At 38.2% G+C, this 15,559-nt stretch overlaps 2 protein-coding genes across 18 annotated transcripts in view; one reads left to right on the forward strand and one right to left on the reverse strand.

Moving 5' to 3' along the window:
- Window positions 1-1,958: 1,958 nt before the first annotated feature.
- CEP55 (centrosomal protein 55) lies at window positions 1,959-12,953 on the reverse strand. 4 transcript variants are annotated; one of them, XM_015867142.3, is made up of 8 exons: window positions 12,549-12,953; window positions 11,277-11,561; window positions 8,630-8,695; window positions 7,983-8,124; window positions 5,717-6,033; window positions 4,842-4,913; window positions 3,906-4,031; window positions 1,959-2,907 (listed from the first exon to the last, which is right to left on the reverse strand). In XM_015867142.3, exons 1-8 carry the CDS (start codon window positions 12,729-12,731, stop codon window positions 2,701-2,703), a joined length of 1,398 nt encoding a protein of 465 aa, XP_015722628.2. In that variant the 5' UTR covers window positions 12,732-12,953; the 3' UTR covers window positions 1,959-2,700. The 4 variants fall into 4 exon arrangements, with proteins under 4 accessions (XP_015722628.2, XP_085411316.1, XP_015722629.2 ...); XM_085555190.1 differs by having other exon boundaries at window positions 12,478-12,602; XM_015867143.3 differs by lacking the exon at window positions 3,906-4,031.
- Window positions 12,954-13,069: 116 nt separating this feature from the next.
- The window catches only part of MYOF (myoferlin), a 62,260-nt gene continuing 59,770 nt past the window's right edge, over window positions 13,070-15,559 (forward strand). For 12 of the 14 annotated variants that reach the window (XR_014948893.1, XR_014948891.1, XR_014948892.1 and 9 more), the window contains exon 1: window positions 14,119-14,581. Coding sequence is in view for 11 of the 14 variants with exons in the window: in XM_015867131.2 (XP_015722617.1) it covers window positions 14,494-14,581 (88 nt within the window). In the remaining 3 variants the exon portion in view is untranslated. Of the gene's footprint in view, window positions 13,374-14,118; window positions 14,582-15,559 lie in introns of those variants that run through there. The other 2 variants (XM_015867133.3, XM_085555188.1) reach the window with 1 other exon arrangement.

The following is a 15,559-nucleotide window of genomic DNA, read 5'->3' on the forward strand; positions in this document are numbered from 1 at the left end:
ATAATTTTAATCATTTTCACAATAAAACCAACTGCTAACTCTAATCTTATCCATTCAAGCAAATACAAGATGTGGAAACTAAGAAATTGATTGACAGTTTAAAATGGAACTGCCACATTTTCGTTACTTGTAATCTCTCACTTGCATCTTTATTACAGAGATATCACAAGGACAGCAATATTCCCCATAATCTTGTCTTGAGGACAACATATCATTCATGGTAGCATTAGCTGCCAAACAGAAGCAGCCAGTTCTCTAAATATTTGTGCAGTTGATCATGATTCTTTTATAGCATAACAGGCGCTATGCTTTCCTGCCATAATGTCTTTGCATGGTTAAAGTAGTTTATAATATAGCTTGCCTAAACATCTGTAAAACAGCTGTTGGCACAGAGCAAATAACTGCACAAAAGATCATAAAAATCGAGAGTAAGAAAGTTGCACAAGCAAATAAGTGATGAAGAATCATGAATGGTTCAATTAATATAACCTTACCTTGATAAGAGCTATCTTTCAGTCATTGTTACATTGTAAGAAATTGTCCTTGTGTAAAGTGACAGAGTAGTCAGGCAGCAGAATGGCTGCCTAGGGAGGTGGTGGAGTTGCCATCCCTGGCAGCGTTCAAGAGACATCTGGATGAGGAGCTATGAGATACAGGCTAGTGGCTTGTAGTGCAACAGAAATGGGAGGATGGTTGGACCAGGACTTGCAAGTCCTTTCCAACCTTGTGATTCTGTGTTAGGCTCAGTATAGCTTCTTTCCAATCACACTTCGTCACATCAAAAGCACTTAATTCACTTTCCATTTACAAAGAACCATATATGTGAAAGCCAGGATTTATTAATACGCTGTATTAATCCATACGCTTTCCTAGACTGGCATCCTTGTATGATGCAGACTTCATAGTTCTTGCAGTGTTGAAATACAGTTGTATTAAAATTCAGTAACTTGAAATGGACTGCTGAAACTGAAAATACAAAAAGTGCTTGAGATATCAGCTTCCCCCCCCCCCCCCCTTTTTTTTAAATTCTTGCCTTAATAATTAAACTTACAACTAAGTCCTGGCAGTGAGACAAGCATTAGGTACAATCCCATCTTTTGTAGACATTTAAAAAAAAGACTGCAGTCTTAGACTCCTTCACTTCCAGTGGCCTCAAAAGAGACAGTGATATGACCTGCATGCTTTATGAAAGAGTCAGAGTTCCCTTCTATGGTTAGTAATGCTAACAAACAAACTTGTGATTGTGCCTTCAAAGTATGATTTCTTATCCACAAGAATGTCATTTTGCTGGTTTTCAAACAACATCAATGCCATACAAATGTATCATTACATTCTCTTATGTTGTGCTTACATAAATATAAACATGTTAAAGTCTAGAGCAGGTGTTGGAATAAACAAGACACTTTAAAAGATATCAGGTTATCAACTTTATCTGAATCCCCTCCATTTAATAACTGAGCAGCAGCTAATGAGCTGCAGCCTTTCAGTCCTCCTTGGTAACACCAGCTTTAATGAGAAAGTGTTTTAAGCTAATTTAAGAAAGTCTCAGAATTACTGCAGAAAAGCTGCAAGCAGGCAAACTTATTTCATCTATAATACATAAAAGATCAGAATTTATTGCAGAAACTATGCTGAATATACAGCTGGGAATAGAGTACTAGCTGATTAATATGTTGTGAAAAGACACCTAACCTAAGCGCTTCTAAAAAAGTAGTTTAATAAGTGATTAAGGTCATTAGGTTGGAATGAAAAGCGTGGTTATCTGGAATTTAAAAGTTAGGAGGATGTGAAATGAAGAAAATTTCTATCATGACAAAACCTTAGGATTCTGAAGCACAGTTTGCGTTACTTCTTACTTCACCATCTCTTTGCTAAATAGTAGCAGTATGCTTTCTTGCCAAATGGTCAAAGACAAAACTAAGCCTGACAATGAGTAAAATTGCATCACCACTTTTCAATTGTCTTTAAATATTAGCTTTTAATAATATGATGCAATATTATAATAGTAATTGGAAACAACTTTGGAAATACTCCATACACAAAAATAATATTTAACCATTTAAGAGTAGGAAGAACCTTATGGGATAGATACACAAAATTTTACAGCAAACTATGGTGAAAATTTGACACTGGCTAACAATTCAAAATGGTACACCAGAGATAGACTTACCTTACAGCCTGAGTGCAGGTAATTTGCTGGTCTCAGCAAACCATAAATTTGTAAGAGAAGTTAATTTATATAAGTATACTATAAGTAGTCCTCAATTTCATCATTCTTATGATAACAGCTTGGACTTCATTATAGGTAAAATGAGGAAAATGCTCACAACAAACCCAGGTTTACAGTAGATTTTAAGAAAGAATTATACTGTGATCACAAGTCAGTAAAGACTCCATTTTCTGTCAGTTTCAGAACTGGAAATGCTCTTGTTTTTAATAGTGCAAAAAAAAAATAAAAAAAATCAGTAGTTTACTGTATGAAAAGAGCCCTAATTCTACAAATATTTCCATTTTCGAGCAAAAATGCAATGACCACTCCCACAAGAGTCATGTGGAATATCTGAGGCCAAATAAGTTACTGTTTTCATTGAACAGAGAGTCCTTCATACAAGCTTAAAAGAAAAGTTTTACAAAAATATTTTGCCTTTTTAAACAGTATTTTGGCAATGCGTAGAGAGCAAATGCAAGTCCATTTGGAGCTTAGGCTGTACAGAAATCAATATGCGCTAATAATTCTCTGTGCTGACTTGTTGGATACTGTGCTTTACATCTGGGACACTCAAGGAAACTTTCATCAAGGAGATTTGAATGTCTCAGGGAAGGACTACTATCATATGCTGCAGTCTTCTCGTCATACACAACTTTCAAATCATCTTGTGGTTCCGTAAGTCCACACTCCTGGAGCATCTGGAAAAAGAAAAGCTTTAGTAAAGAATTGTGGCATGCTCACACGAGGTTCTGATCACATAGATGTAGGACAAAAAGATATTTGATGGCACATAAACCACATGTTACATACAGCAATAAGGACAGAATTTTAAAGATGGCTAAATGCAGTTATGTTACTTGCATTAATAATAAGGGGGCAGTATGGACCTGTTGAATAATTTTAATACAATATTTGAGTTAAACAGCAGATGCATCTCTGCAGGCTATTTAACACAGGCTTTCCACAACATCTCATTAAATACACAGAGAAGACAGAAGAGTATATCAATTACATTATAGCAGTATTTAATGCATATTCATAGTTTGAAGTGCTTCTCTCCTTCATGAACCACTGAATAAGAATATGAGTCCTGCCACTTTAAACACTGTGCAGCAGCTACCAGAGAGTATTTCATAAGGTATAACAAAAAAATCATGGTGAAAACTATGACATCAAGCTTCAAACTCCCATGTTATCATTGCTAATCTGCAGCTACTTGGCCACCTTACAACTTTGTCATGGTTTGGTGGTGTTGCTGTCAATATTCTACATCATAACATCATGTGCAATATGGATTATTGGAAGGTTCGTGCTCCGGTTCCGTGGAATGGCGATGTCCCAAGTGCTCAGCACTCATAGGAGAACTACATATCCCAGAGGACATCGCAGAGGAGGGTCTAGTGGTTAGAATTTGGCGCTCTCACCCCCATGGCCCAGGTTCGTTTCCCGATCAAGAAATGTCATGTTCAGGGAACCATCCTCTGCGAAGTCCTCTGGGATATGTAGTTCTCCTCCAAGAGCTGAGTATCACTTCTCTGTAACAGAACTTGTATTTAACTAGCTAATATAAGGTTCTGAATAGCTAAAGGATGTTAATATCTGATGACATGAGCAGAAGGCTCACTACACTCTAGAATAAAAATCTGTTCATTTATGCAAAATCCCTGAATTAACCTACAAGTTACTCAGTACATACCAAAGGTTCAAGACGAGTTATTTGCTCTCTAGCCTTGAATAGCTCCTTAAAGATTTTGTTTAACTGATGCTTCAAGTTCTGGCGGTCAAGCTTTTCATTCTCCAAGTCTGCAGTACATATTTGGATCTTGCAACACCACAAAAGGAATTAAAAGTAGAATTATTAAGAAAAATGGTGGAAGAAGGGTGATTTTCCCTCTTTATATATTTAAAGCAAGCTTTACTTACAATCATGTCCTAAAATATGTTAAAATCATTTCTTGCTTTCAGTGGAATTATATGCTCAATTATGAAAATAATCAGAGGTAGAGTTAAAAATTATTTTGATTGAAGGATATTTCATCTGTCTCACACTCCTAAACTGAAGATTTTCTGGAAAAGCATATAGGGGAACTTCCCCCCACAACCTCCAAAATTCCAGTTTCTACTCCATGATCTTTGTTGTTGCAATTTGAAAAAAAAAAATATGGGCAGCACTACACCAGAGCTTGCAAACATTCAACATTTTCTCCCAAGGACTTAAGTTAGATCTCTAAAAACTTCTTTGGGAAAAAAAAAAAAAAAAGTATCAGGGAGCAGACAGCAAAGCAGTTATTTGTAAGTTACAAATTTCAATGAGCTGATTAGTTTTAGGATGTTTCCCAGACCTAATTTGAGACTGTACAGTTTATATGTATTTGAACAAGTGATTGTACAGAAAGTAGCATTAGGTTTTAATTGAAGCCTCTCACAGATTTCCTCTGGAAAACATAAGAATATTTATAAGCACAGGAATCACCCAGAGTTGCATGTTAATATCTATTACTACTTTAATATACTGTTTATTCTTAAATTTGAAGTACAATATGCACAGAGACTTTCTAGAATAACTTAAGTATCAGATTATTGAAAACAAAAAAACAAAAATCAAGTCACATCTGAACATGCAACTTCATACCTGTTGTTCCAACAAAGCTATCCTAGCATGTTCCTCCTGCTGCTTGAGCAAGGACTTACGAAGAAGCTGTACCTATAAGGCAAAAAAAGTAATTTCCATGTACAATAAGTCTAAGAAAAAATTCCCAGGAAGGAATGGAACTAAACTTTTGTATTCCAGTGCCAGCAGAAAGCGTGTCTATTTTACAGCTGCCAAACAGGATTCAAATACCTCTCCTTCCTTGGGGAAAACCCCAGAAAATGCTATCACTGTAAAGATTAGAGAAGAAGGTAGATTAATATTTTACCAAGTAGAAAAAAAAGTCAAAATCAACTGAACTTTCCCAGGTGGTTGGCAGAACAGAAAAATACATGTATAAAACAGCCTATGTTTAAACTAACATGTCATGATAATGCTAGTGTTTTTAAGGAGCAACTTCTTTTAAACAGAACTGAAAAGTTAGAAGATACTGGACTATAAGGCATTAACTAAATGCATTTATAAGATATCCTTCATTAACAGGATATATCAAGCTTATACAATGAATGCTTTTGTTCTGTTAAAAATATATATATATATATATATAACAGCTTATTATCAGCCAGTGATAACCACTAACCTCTTCATCAAAGACATGATTGCATGCCCAAAGAAAGTTTGATTACCACCAAGATGCTGACAGGAATACTTTGCTTTATTTTACCAGTGTAGTTATCCAAACAGAGAGTCCTTGTGATTATTCCAAACAAAACGTAAGTAGCAGATTATTATTTTTAGCATAAAAATACAGCATATGTATGCATTCCCAACTCTTCTCAACCAGATAGGTAGTGAAAAGTCAATGGGCTCAAGAAAAAGGAGGGAAGAATCAAGAACTTCAGTTTTTATCTGCCTACCTGAGATAAGAGATCTTCAGACTTTTTCTTTTCCTCTCTCAGCTGCACTTTAATACTTTCGTTTTCTTGTTTTAGCATCTGTATTTTCTCTTCTTTAATTTTGTTTTCATTTTCTTGATTCTTCATTTCAACAATCTGTTGTGACTGCAGTAAGGCATTTAAGCTCATTATTTCTTGTCGTCTTTGTTCGTACTTCTTTTTGAACTCATTAAGTTCACATTTCAACTGGGTTACAGTGCATCTTTCAGCTTCAAGATCACTCTTTGCATTTCGTAAGAGCTGATCATAATGTTTTTGCATTTCTTCTTGTAGATGACCTTAATGAGACAAATATGGAGAGAATACAGGAAAAAAAAACTCTTCAGAAGCAGAGCACCAAACTCTTGATAGCATTTTGAAGCATCCTGATATAAACTGACATTTTAGGCTGTCACACAGCCTAGATTATCTCCAAACTAAATTAAAACAGCTTTATAAACTTCTAAAGCAGAAAAACCTTCTCCAGGAATAGTTACTGAAAAACAGCAGCTTAGCTTTGGTGTAGTGCCACAGCCACTTCCCTTCACTAACTGTTATAGTAGTGTTAGAGTATTTGTCCTGGCTACACAAGCTGGTTGGTCCCACTGATAGTTCTTATGTGGCCTCATGCATTATAGCAAAACATTAAAGATCAAAAGATATTAGAATCTCATGTTTATATTCAGGCTCCTTAGTAAAGGTTCCATCATTACTCTCTCCTTAGAGACACCCTGGAGGTCTTATAAGTTCTGCTCTATCACCACACAAAATGAAATATCTGTTCTCTTCAAGTTGTATGTGATCACTTCTACATTACATTTAGAGGAAAGTGAAGTAGGTCCTTTGATCAAGAATGCCTGCTTCTTGGCTAATGACCTTTGCTTAAATCACTGTTAAAATAGTTTGTGCTTGTTGACCCAAGAAAAACTTATAACTAGGAAAAAGAAGTGCTCCATAGAAATTCAGAATATAAAGTATACCCAGAAGCAAAATAAGGAATGCACATTCACAGTCCCTTGTGATTTCTGGTACTCAAGTTCTTGTCTTGTGTGCTTCTCCTGTTCAGTGCTTCCCTCATGTTCTTCAAAGTGTACTTTACTAGGGAAGGTTTCTTGCTTGAATGTTCAACACTCTCTACCTAAAGTTAAGCCTTAAATTTGTTAGCAATACTCCTTTACTGGGCAAGTAGCTCTTCAGAGAGATATCAAGGTTTTCCTTGGAAAAAACAAAAAAATTCATTCTCAATTCTAGCTAGTTTTTTAGGCTTTGACTTCTATTGCTGTCTAGTTGCTTGAAGAGGAATGCTCACTCCCTTACTCCATGTTTCTTTGCTCCTTTGATGACAAAGCTTTGACCACAGAAACTCTAATTACTTCATCTAATGAGCTACTACAGTCTACACTTTCTCCAATACACTGTTCATAGATTCTTGAATAAAAAAGATTAAAAATGATAGTTCACAGTTCTCTGTAAGGTTACCAGCAGCAATAGAGAAACTGCATATTAATTACAAAGTGGTAATTAAGCATGTTATCACTCCAGCTGAGGATAGTTCTATTTCATAAATTTACCTTGCAGATCAGCTGCAGTATGAACCTGATAATTTGACATTAGAAGGAATCCAACTCCTTCTGGCTCTTCTATTCAAGATTTTAATTTTACTCTACAAGCTAGTCAAGCGTGACTCAGGTCAATCTGACTACACAGTATAGAGAAGGTGCTTACTGAGGAACTCCACAATGAGTAAGTGAGCTAGAGGTAACCAGATCCATTATTGCAAAACATTCTGGACATGTGTCAAAACCTATCATAGATGCCAAATGATCTGTTCAGATGAATAAAGAACATGTCAGGCTTGAGTCATTTTTAATAATATTTATTTTGAAAGAAACAGACTGATACACACCTAGCCAGTAAATTCTTAATGCTTCCTTTATGGAGGCTAAGAGTGTACTTTGAAGGATGGGAGATATGCATATATTTACCTCGACACTTTTTGCAAACAGAAAGGTGGCCAATAAACTGTCAAAGCTTTTAAAAAATGTTTGGTGAAGTAGATAGGAACAAGATTGATCAAATAAGGCATCTAAAAAACAGGAAGCAGAGAAATTCAAAAGTTTTACCATTAAGTAAGCAAAATACTATGAAGAAAGTCATGATTACTGCTATTGTTTATGAGAAATGTATTTTATAGATAATTATGGTTTGGGTCACTCATGAGGGGAAAAAAAAATAAATAAATCAATACCTTCTGCATTAGATTCTTTGGGTTGTTGCTGACTAACAATTTCTGACCTCTGTTCAAGTTCAAAGATCCTTCCCAGCAGTCCCCTGACATACACTTCACGTTGCTGGTCATACAGTAACCACTGCTGGTTTTTCTCAAGAGCCTTTGTAGGAAAAAGAAATAATATTAAAAAACCCTCTGGTACTTCACCAGATTTGAAAACATTATTCACCTCATTTCTTTAAAAGTTAGAAAAACTACACATTGTACATTTGTTTAAAGAAAAACTACTTATTTCCCCTGAAAACTGCATTAATCCTGTCTGCACAGTTAATAAAACCCTTCTTGGTGTTACTGAGCATAAGTTAAAAATGCAGCAATATTAAATTCTGATTGGCTGGCTTACTGGAGTAGATTAATCACTGGAAGATTTTGATGAGTCATACTTCAATGAATTAACCTTTCATTTTGTCAAATACAGTGGAATACGTTAATGCACTACAACTTATAGCTAGATGTCAGATATCCTACCCTGCTTTATCTGATATTATCCTCTAGCATACCCCCCCTGAGGTCCTATTGTAATCAAGAATATATATGGTGACAGTTTACATTCTAATACATCATGATACATCATTTCACATGGAATGCTGTACAGGAGAACTTACATCTTTTAACTGCTTCTCGACTTCACTAAGATTAGTTGAAGACCCAGGACCGGTTGTTACAGCTTCCTACAGATGAAAAGCAATCAGTTAACATCCTTTAAAATAAAAGAGTGTATCTAGTCTTGTATAACTACTAATCTCAGGGTTAGCATAAGAGTAGTTTAAATTAAGGCAGATGCATTTACATGACACTTGAATTAAAAAAAAAAACAAAAAAAAAACCTACTCTATTTTTAGAAGAAACTAAATTGCATGGAAAAAAATATCCCATTTTTTAAAATCTCCTGGAAAATACGGAACAAATCTCTCAATTTAGTTCCCTGAATAACTGTTACATTAAAACATTTCATAAAACACCACTTTTTTTGGTTGAACTTCTGTCTTGTGTGACCTGAAGTGTAACAGGAAAGCTTCTGAAGAACTCAAGTATCTACAGTTTTTATTTAAATGAGAAAAATGTAAATTATTTCTTTTTATTTTTATATCATCATTATACCAGTTTGACAGTAAAACAGACCAATAGGAACTGTTGGGGGAATCCAGAGAACTTAAACTTATTTAAGATAATCATAGGATTATAAACACCTAGAAAATGATGCCTGTTCAGAATTATAAGGACATACTGGTTTTCCAAGGCCCAGTCCACAGCAGAGTGCATAAAGTGTGAGTTTCACAGTCCTTTAGCCCCACTTAGAACTGAAAATCCGTTAAACATTTAACCTTTGTTCATAGTATGTTGTTCATTCACCTCACAATAGAAAGCTTTTCAAAGTTGTGTACATAAGCCAGAAGAACTTGTAAGGACATGAATGGAAATTATGTGCTAAATCAAGCTACATTTTTCTAAAGTGTTCCTGTTATTTGTTGAACATGATTTAGAGCAAGTTTCATAGCTGAAAAATACAAGAGATTTTAAGTTGGACACAGTTATTAAAGCTCAGTTCTTTCCAATAGGATTTAGATTCATCGCAACTGTTCAAATTCTTATTTCTGTAAATATTAAAACTTGTACATCAATGAAAACTGCATCACTTCAAGTTGTCATACAGCTGTTCTTTCCACTTTGGAGTATACCTGTTGTTTGATCATTGCCCAGCAGTTTTAAAGAAACACTGCTCAATTTGTTTTCAAGTTTCCCAAAATATTCAGCAAGAAAGTCTAAAAACATTGTTGTCCTCCACTAATATATCAGCAAAAATTTACAAGTGCTGATTTTAAACTAAAAAAATTTGGCAATTAGAATCCATTTTAAATAGTCCTTCAGGCTTCTTTTATCACCAATTGAGAGCAAGTTATTCTAAAATTAGAGTGTAATTTCTAGCATTACCAAGAAACCTGATGAACACTTACTTCACTGCTGAGGTAAGTAGTAATTACTCTTTAATCCTCCTATTTTGTACCTGAGATTAAAAGATACACTTCCTGCTTAAAACTCCTTAACTAAGAACTGAAGACTCAGTACAGATAGTAAGTGATGGTCTTCACACTTCAAGAAGGATTCTGCAAGATACAGGATGCTTTGCTCTTGTATTTTTTTTAAATGACCCATTATCTTGGTATGCCACTAAACCTTTCTGCAGAGTCAAAATATTACATATATTAGAATATTATGTGTAGTGCCACTTAACTGTAACTTTGTGCTGCCTGTAGGATACTATGCTAGATGCAATAAGGGAAGTCTACACAGAGCATCCTACTGTTTAGAGCTGCAGTTTTACTATTGTTGTGGTACAAATTCCTGTAGTGGTAACTAGATAAATAAATCCATGGACATCATAAAAACAACACTGAATGAAGTTTTCATTCAAAATTCATTCATTTTCATCAAAAATTTTCTCTAACACTTTTCAATGCTTTGAAATTAGACATAAAACCACTAGGTGTAATGTGTTTATTTCCCAAGATACATATTTGTATCTTACAGAATAGCAAAGTATCATAATTGAAACTGAACCAATTAAATAAACCCCAACCTAACGTGATTGATAAACGCTGAATTTCTAGAAATTGCTTAACTTCATTATATAGCTTGTGGAACTAGCACCATCTACAGGTTGCAGACTGAAAGAGACTTACAGGCAGCTCTTTTCAAGTACTGAGTTCCGTGCGCTCTTTAGTGAGAGAATACTGCATTTTCCATAGAGCTTTATAATGGGCAAAAAAGCAAGCAGAGCAAACAAAATGCACTCATAAAAGTAACAAAGTGCCTGACACCACAACTATTAACGAGTTTAAAAGAAAAGTTATTACTTTACATTCTGTTATGCTGAAGCATTTATCATGCATTATGGGATGTAAACTATAGGCAACTTATTTTAACCAAGAAATAAATGAAGATTTGCAAGAACAGAGAGGATAAAGGTATTCTCACCACTTACCCTGACTTAAGTAGGTGAGGAGTTTAGCACTCCTTTATTAAGGCCCCATGTCTATTGCTGCACTGAATTCTTCCCAGCTGTGCTGCTAGAAATTGTACTCTCCTGCCTGTTTATTTAGTGGTTAGTCTGGATACCACCTGTTGTGTTATATGCTGAAATCATCTTATATGAAGACTCATAAGATTTAAAACTACATTTTATAAAAGACAGCAGTGCTCGGTGGGTGAAAATTCCAAACCTAACTTGTAAACAATTTCTTCAGTGCTTACCTGCGATGCCTGAGAACCATCAGATCTGTTCTCAATCTCAGAACATTTTGCAGTAATAGTGGATAAATTACATTTTAATCGGTTCATTTCTTCTGTTAGAGAACTAAGTAGCTGTTCTCTCCTTTCTGCTTCCTTCATTTTTTCTTCTAGCTGACTGTGTAATGAGGAGACTTCACTGTTCTTGCCTTTGGACTTAAGCCTGTCTCTTAGGTTTTGGATTTCTTTGTCCTTCTCTCCCAGAAGATGGTTGTATTTTTCTTTTTCTTTTTCAAGACAAAGTATTTTCTGAATGAAACAGAGAAGCCGCACAAATGAGTAAGCATCAGCATATACAGCAGTAACATTAGGAAATACACAGCAGTTCAATATATTCCATTTGAAATGTTCTCTCTGCTTAGTTACCTGACAATGCTACAGCAACCACCCAAAATATTCCAAATGATTCCAACAGTGCACAGCAGGCGAAAGAAAGAAATAATGCAGAGAATGACATTTCACAGTCTTGGTAAGCAGCTTTGTTTATGAATACAAATCGCTATAGTATAAGAGCGGCTATAGAGTCATTCAAAGGTGGCAGAGAAACTTGAAGCACTCACATTTTATAAGACCTCACTTAAGGAAGGATTTGACCCAACACTCACAGGAGCTAAACAGTGATGCCTAAAGGTGATATGCCTGAGCATGCATGTGACTGTCCACATGTAAACTAGTAGCCACCTATTAAATAACCAACATTCAGCATGCAGCATACTCCACCATACATCAGAAATGCACAATAGGAATTTGCCATGGCAATAAGCCATAACTGGTACTTAGACTAGCATGAGAACTGACACTACAGCACAGACACATCAAAACCATTATGATGAGGCCCAGAAATATTGTGCCCAGTCTGTTAAGCATATCCCTTGAGTGAGTCCACTTAAAGTATACCAGTGCCTTAGGAAAGCTTGACAGCATCACATATCGAATACAGCTTCTTTACCTACGGCCACAGATGTACCTTTAACAGACTACAAGGTATAGAAGTCGGCATGGAATAACAACATAAAGAATTAGCTATGGTTTTATTTAACCATGGCTGCAAAGGTGCTCGGCAGCCTTGTTCATGCAAAGGACCCAGTGCGCTGGGATCAGCTGGACATACAGGACCAGACACCGTAGCACTGTGGCCTCAAGCCTTCGTATTTAACAGCCTTACCAGGCAGCTTTATCTGCTCAGTTATCACGGGGAAATAACTGAGGACAGAAGCGTGGCAGCGCACCCCTCACCTCCTGCAGCCGGCTGCGCTCCGTGTCCTCTGCTCGGCCCTTCCCTTTGCTGACTTCCTCCAGGGATTTCCTCAGGGCTGCGTTCTCCTGCTTGTACTTCTGCAGATCGCTCTCCGGCCTGGAGCTACCGGACTTTAAGCCCCATTTACCAATAATGACACCCTTGGCCGTCTTGGAATTCATTTTCCAGCGCCTACACAGACAAACGCACAGAATCGCCTTGTCCCCGAGCAGGGCAGAGCCTCTCCCGCAGCTCCGATGGAGCTCAAACTCCGCAGTGCTGTCAGCTCCCGCAGCCCCGCACACCGATAGCGGCGCTCACCGTCCCCCCGCGTTGGAGCAGGGCAGCCCGCAGAGCGGGACAGCGGCCGCCCCGCTCAGTCCCTGTTTCGCTTCCGCAAGTTTGAATGCCGCGGCCGGATCATCGTCACTTCCACCCGCACCGCCTCGCAAACGAAGCGAGAACTACGGCGTCCTACGAGGCTTAAAACAGAGCGAGGGCGAGGCGGGGGTTGGAGAGCGCTTCTGCGAGGGGCGGGGATGGAGCAGGTGGCTGTTAACGGACAGCGATGCGCTGCTGCGGGACTGAGAGGGGGCTGTCCATTGGGAGGCGAGGCTTCATTGGGCTGTACCAGCACACCTGGAGCTGAGCAGGGCAGAGCACGCTGCTGGTTGTTTCTCTTGTGTAAAGTCATAATCAATAAATGTTTGCTTAATTGGATTTTCTAAGTTTGCAATTAGAAGATGGTTTTACAATGCAGGCATTGCTCATGTTGCTTGTTAAGCGTGGCTGTCCTGCTCGGTGTGGGGCGCTCCTGCAGGAAGGTAAGTGGCAACCAGGGGGGCTACAAGGCTCAGGAGAGCGTTTCATTTGAGCTGTTTGTATCTGGTTGTTCCATCCCTGTCACCTTTCCTGAACGTGCTGTGTTGAAGCTCTGAAAAAGGAAACAAGTTTCACACCAGCTTCAAAAACAATAAGTGATGGGTAGTTCCTGTGGTTCCCCATATAACAGCTCGGTTGACCTTTCTGGAGGACTCATTCTGTGCTGTTTTGTTGCCCTCTCCACCCAAAACACAGGTTTTGCAGAAGTAGTGCAATCCGCTTCTTTTTTTGCATGTGGCTCACAGCTGGTGAAAATGGCTAGAAAGCTGAGGATGAGGATGGAGTAGCTCGGAGCAAAGAGTTCTTGTTCTTGCCATGCAATGTTTAGCTGCATTTCTTTTAGTGCAGTCTACCACACGTGTTTGTGTTTAAAACATAGACCTCCAATACACAGGGTGTTATTGTGTTGTTTGTTTGTTTGCTGCACGTATTTGCTTAATTCATGTCGAGGGATCTACTGAATATGTCACGTTAAATGCAGAAAGGCAGTAATTTGGCACAGCTTCTTGGCAGAGCTCAGGATTCATCCGCACGACGCTGTCAGAAGGATGGTGTGATTTCGGGCGGCCCTGTGTGCAGGCAGCAGTTGGGCTGCGTGCTCCTCGTGGCTCCCTTCCACCTCCAGGTGTGACGGACTCTCATTTATCACGCGGAGGCTCCGCAGCTGGCAGCAGGGGGCGCGCGGTCGGACTGCGAAGTTCTAAAATGGAACAGAAAAATGCAATGCCGTGCCTCGGTGTACCGAGAGACAGATGCGATGGGTCCTGACTGCTGGAGCTACCTTGAATATGTTGCTCGTGCTTGCCTCGGTTACCGGTGTGATATTCATCACACAGCTGGATCGCACCAGTCAGAGCTCCTTTTGTGCAAAACCGCGGCGCTTGGTGTCAATTTACAGGCACTGAATTTGTCATAGCCTTCGGGAGCAGTTCGTCATAGACCCACCCCGAGCTCCGGCAGCGCCGTGCCATTCCCTGCCGCCTCTTCCTGCTCGCGTTGCCGCCCCGAGCTGCGCCTTGTAGCCCGCGGGTTCCTTACGTGGCTCATTGCCGGCTCGGAGCGATGCTCCGGGTGATCGTAGAGTCTGCTTCCAACATCCCCAAAACCAAGTTTGGGAAGCCAGATCCGATCGTTTCCGTTGTTTTTAAAGGTAAGGAAAGCTGTCATACACAAACCTCCCTTCTGAAGTATGTTTAAGGGTAGCGTCCTACGTAAGAGTTAGAAAATCTGTAAAAACACGTTTGCATGAAGTTACCTCTGATGTACCGTTAGGAAAAGCTTTACTTAGAGAGCCTGAAGTTACCTGCGTGGGGTTGGTCTTGGGTGGAGTGAGCTGCTTTTTCCTGCGCTTCTGTCTCAGGATGCAGGTTATGGGCTTTGGCAGAGGACGAGCTCTTTGCTTTAATATGCAGCCACATTGCAGAGATGAACTGAGTTTCAATTGTGATATTTAAAATTACCACCCAATCAATCACTCCTCTGTCTTGAGTATTTTGCTCAGCTGCTGCCCACTAACAATTCTACTGTTGCAGCACTGTACCTTTAGTTGTTGACTTCTCTATTGCTGTATTACCAGCATGTAAAACAGCAGTGCAGTTACTGAAGGTGGTAGGGTAACTTTTTAGCAAGATGATTTGTATTTAAGATGTTTCCATTTTGAGACTATTTATTTAGTTTAAAGATGAAGGATGGATAGCACATTTTCTATTTTTAATGTCTAGATGCATCTGGGAGGGGGAGAAAACTGGTATAATTAGCATTTACATGTAATATATAGAAACCGTATGTTTTAGCTATTGCCATCACTTGTAATATGTAAAGTTAACTATGTTTTACTATATGTGTTACCTATTGCTGTCATTTCCTCTCTTGTCTAGACTAAAGGAATTTGATTGTAAATATTGATTTATCTTAAAGGTGTAGAAAGCTGCAAACTATCTTGGATCCTTAGATGAAATCTGGTTTTCTAACTGCCCTGAAATGAGAATGGTATTTCTTAAAGCATGAAATCATCAATCACTGAAAGGGCTTATCATCTTCAGAAGCCAACTATAAAATGTGCCTTCTCTTCTTTTGTACCTCATGTCTGTTTAAATCCTGCCAGTAATCTGCTGTACTTCCTATGTCA

The sequence above is a fragment of the Coturnix japonica genome, chromosome 8 (genome assembly GCF_054131305.1).
Source record: "Coturnix japonica strain WE chromosome 8, WE-NBRP24, whole genome shotgun sequence".
Taxonomy (NCBI): domain Eukaryota; kingdom Metazoa; phylum Chordata; class Aves; order Galliformes; family Phasianidae; genus Coturnix; species Coturnix japonica.

Bases quoted from the DNA above. Each gene is read 5' to 3' on its own strand.
- CEP55 (XM_015867142.3), bottom strand. From the start codon at position 12,731: ATGAATTCCAAGACGGCCAAGGGTGTCATTATTGGTAAATGGGGCTTA. The intron at 8,696-11,276 runs GTAAGCACTGAA...TTTCATCTGTAG, and splicing joins ATGGTTCTCAGGCATCGCAG to GAAGCTGTAACAACCGGTCC. The intron at 6,034-7,982 runs GTATTGATTTAT...TGTCTCATTAAG, and splicing joins CAAAGAATCTAATGCAGAAG to GTCATCTACAAGAAGAAATG.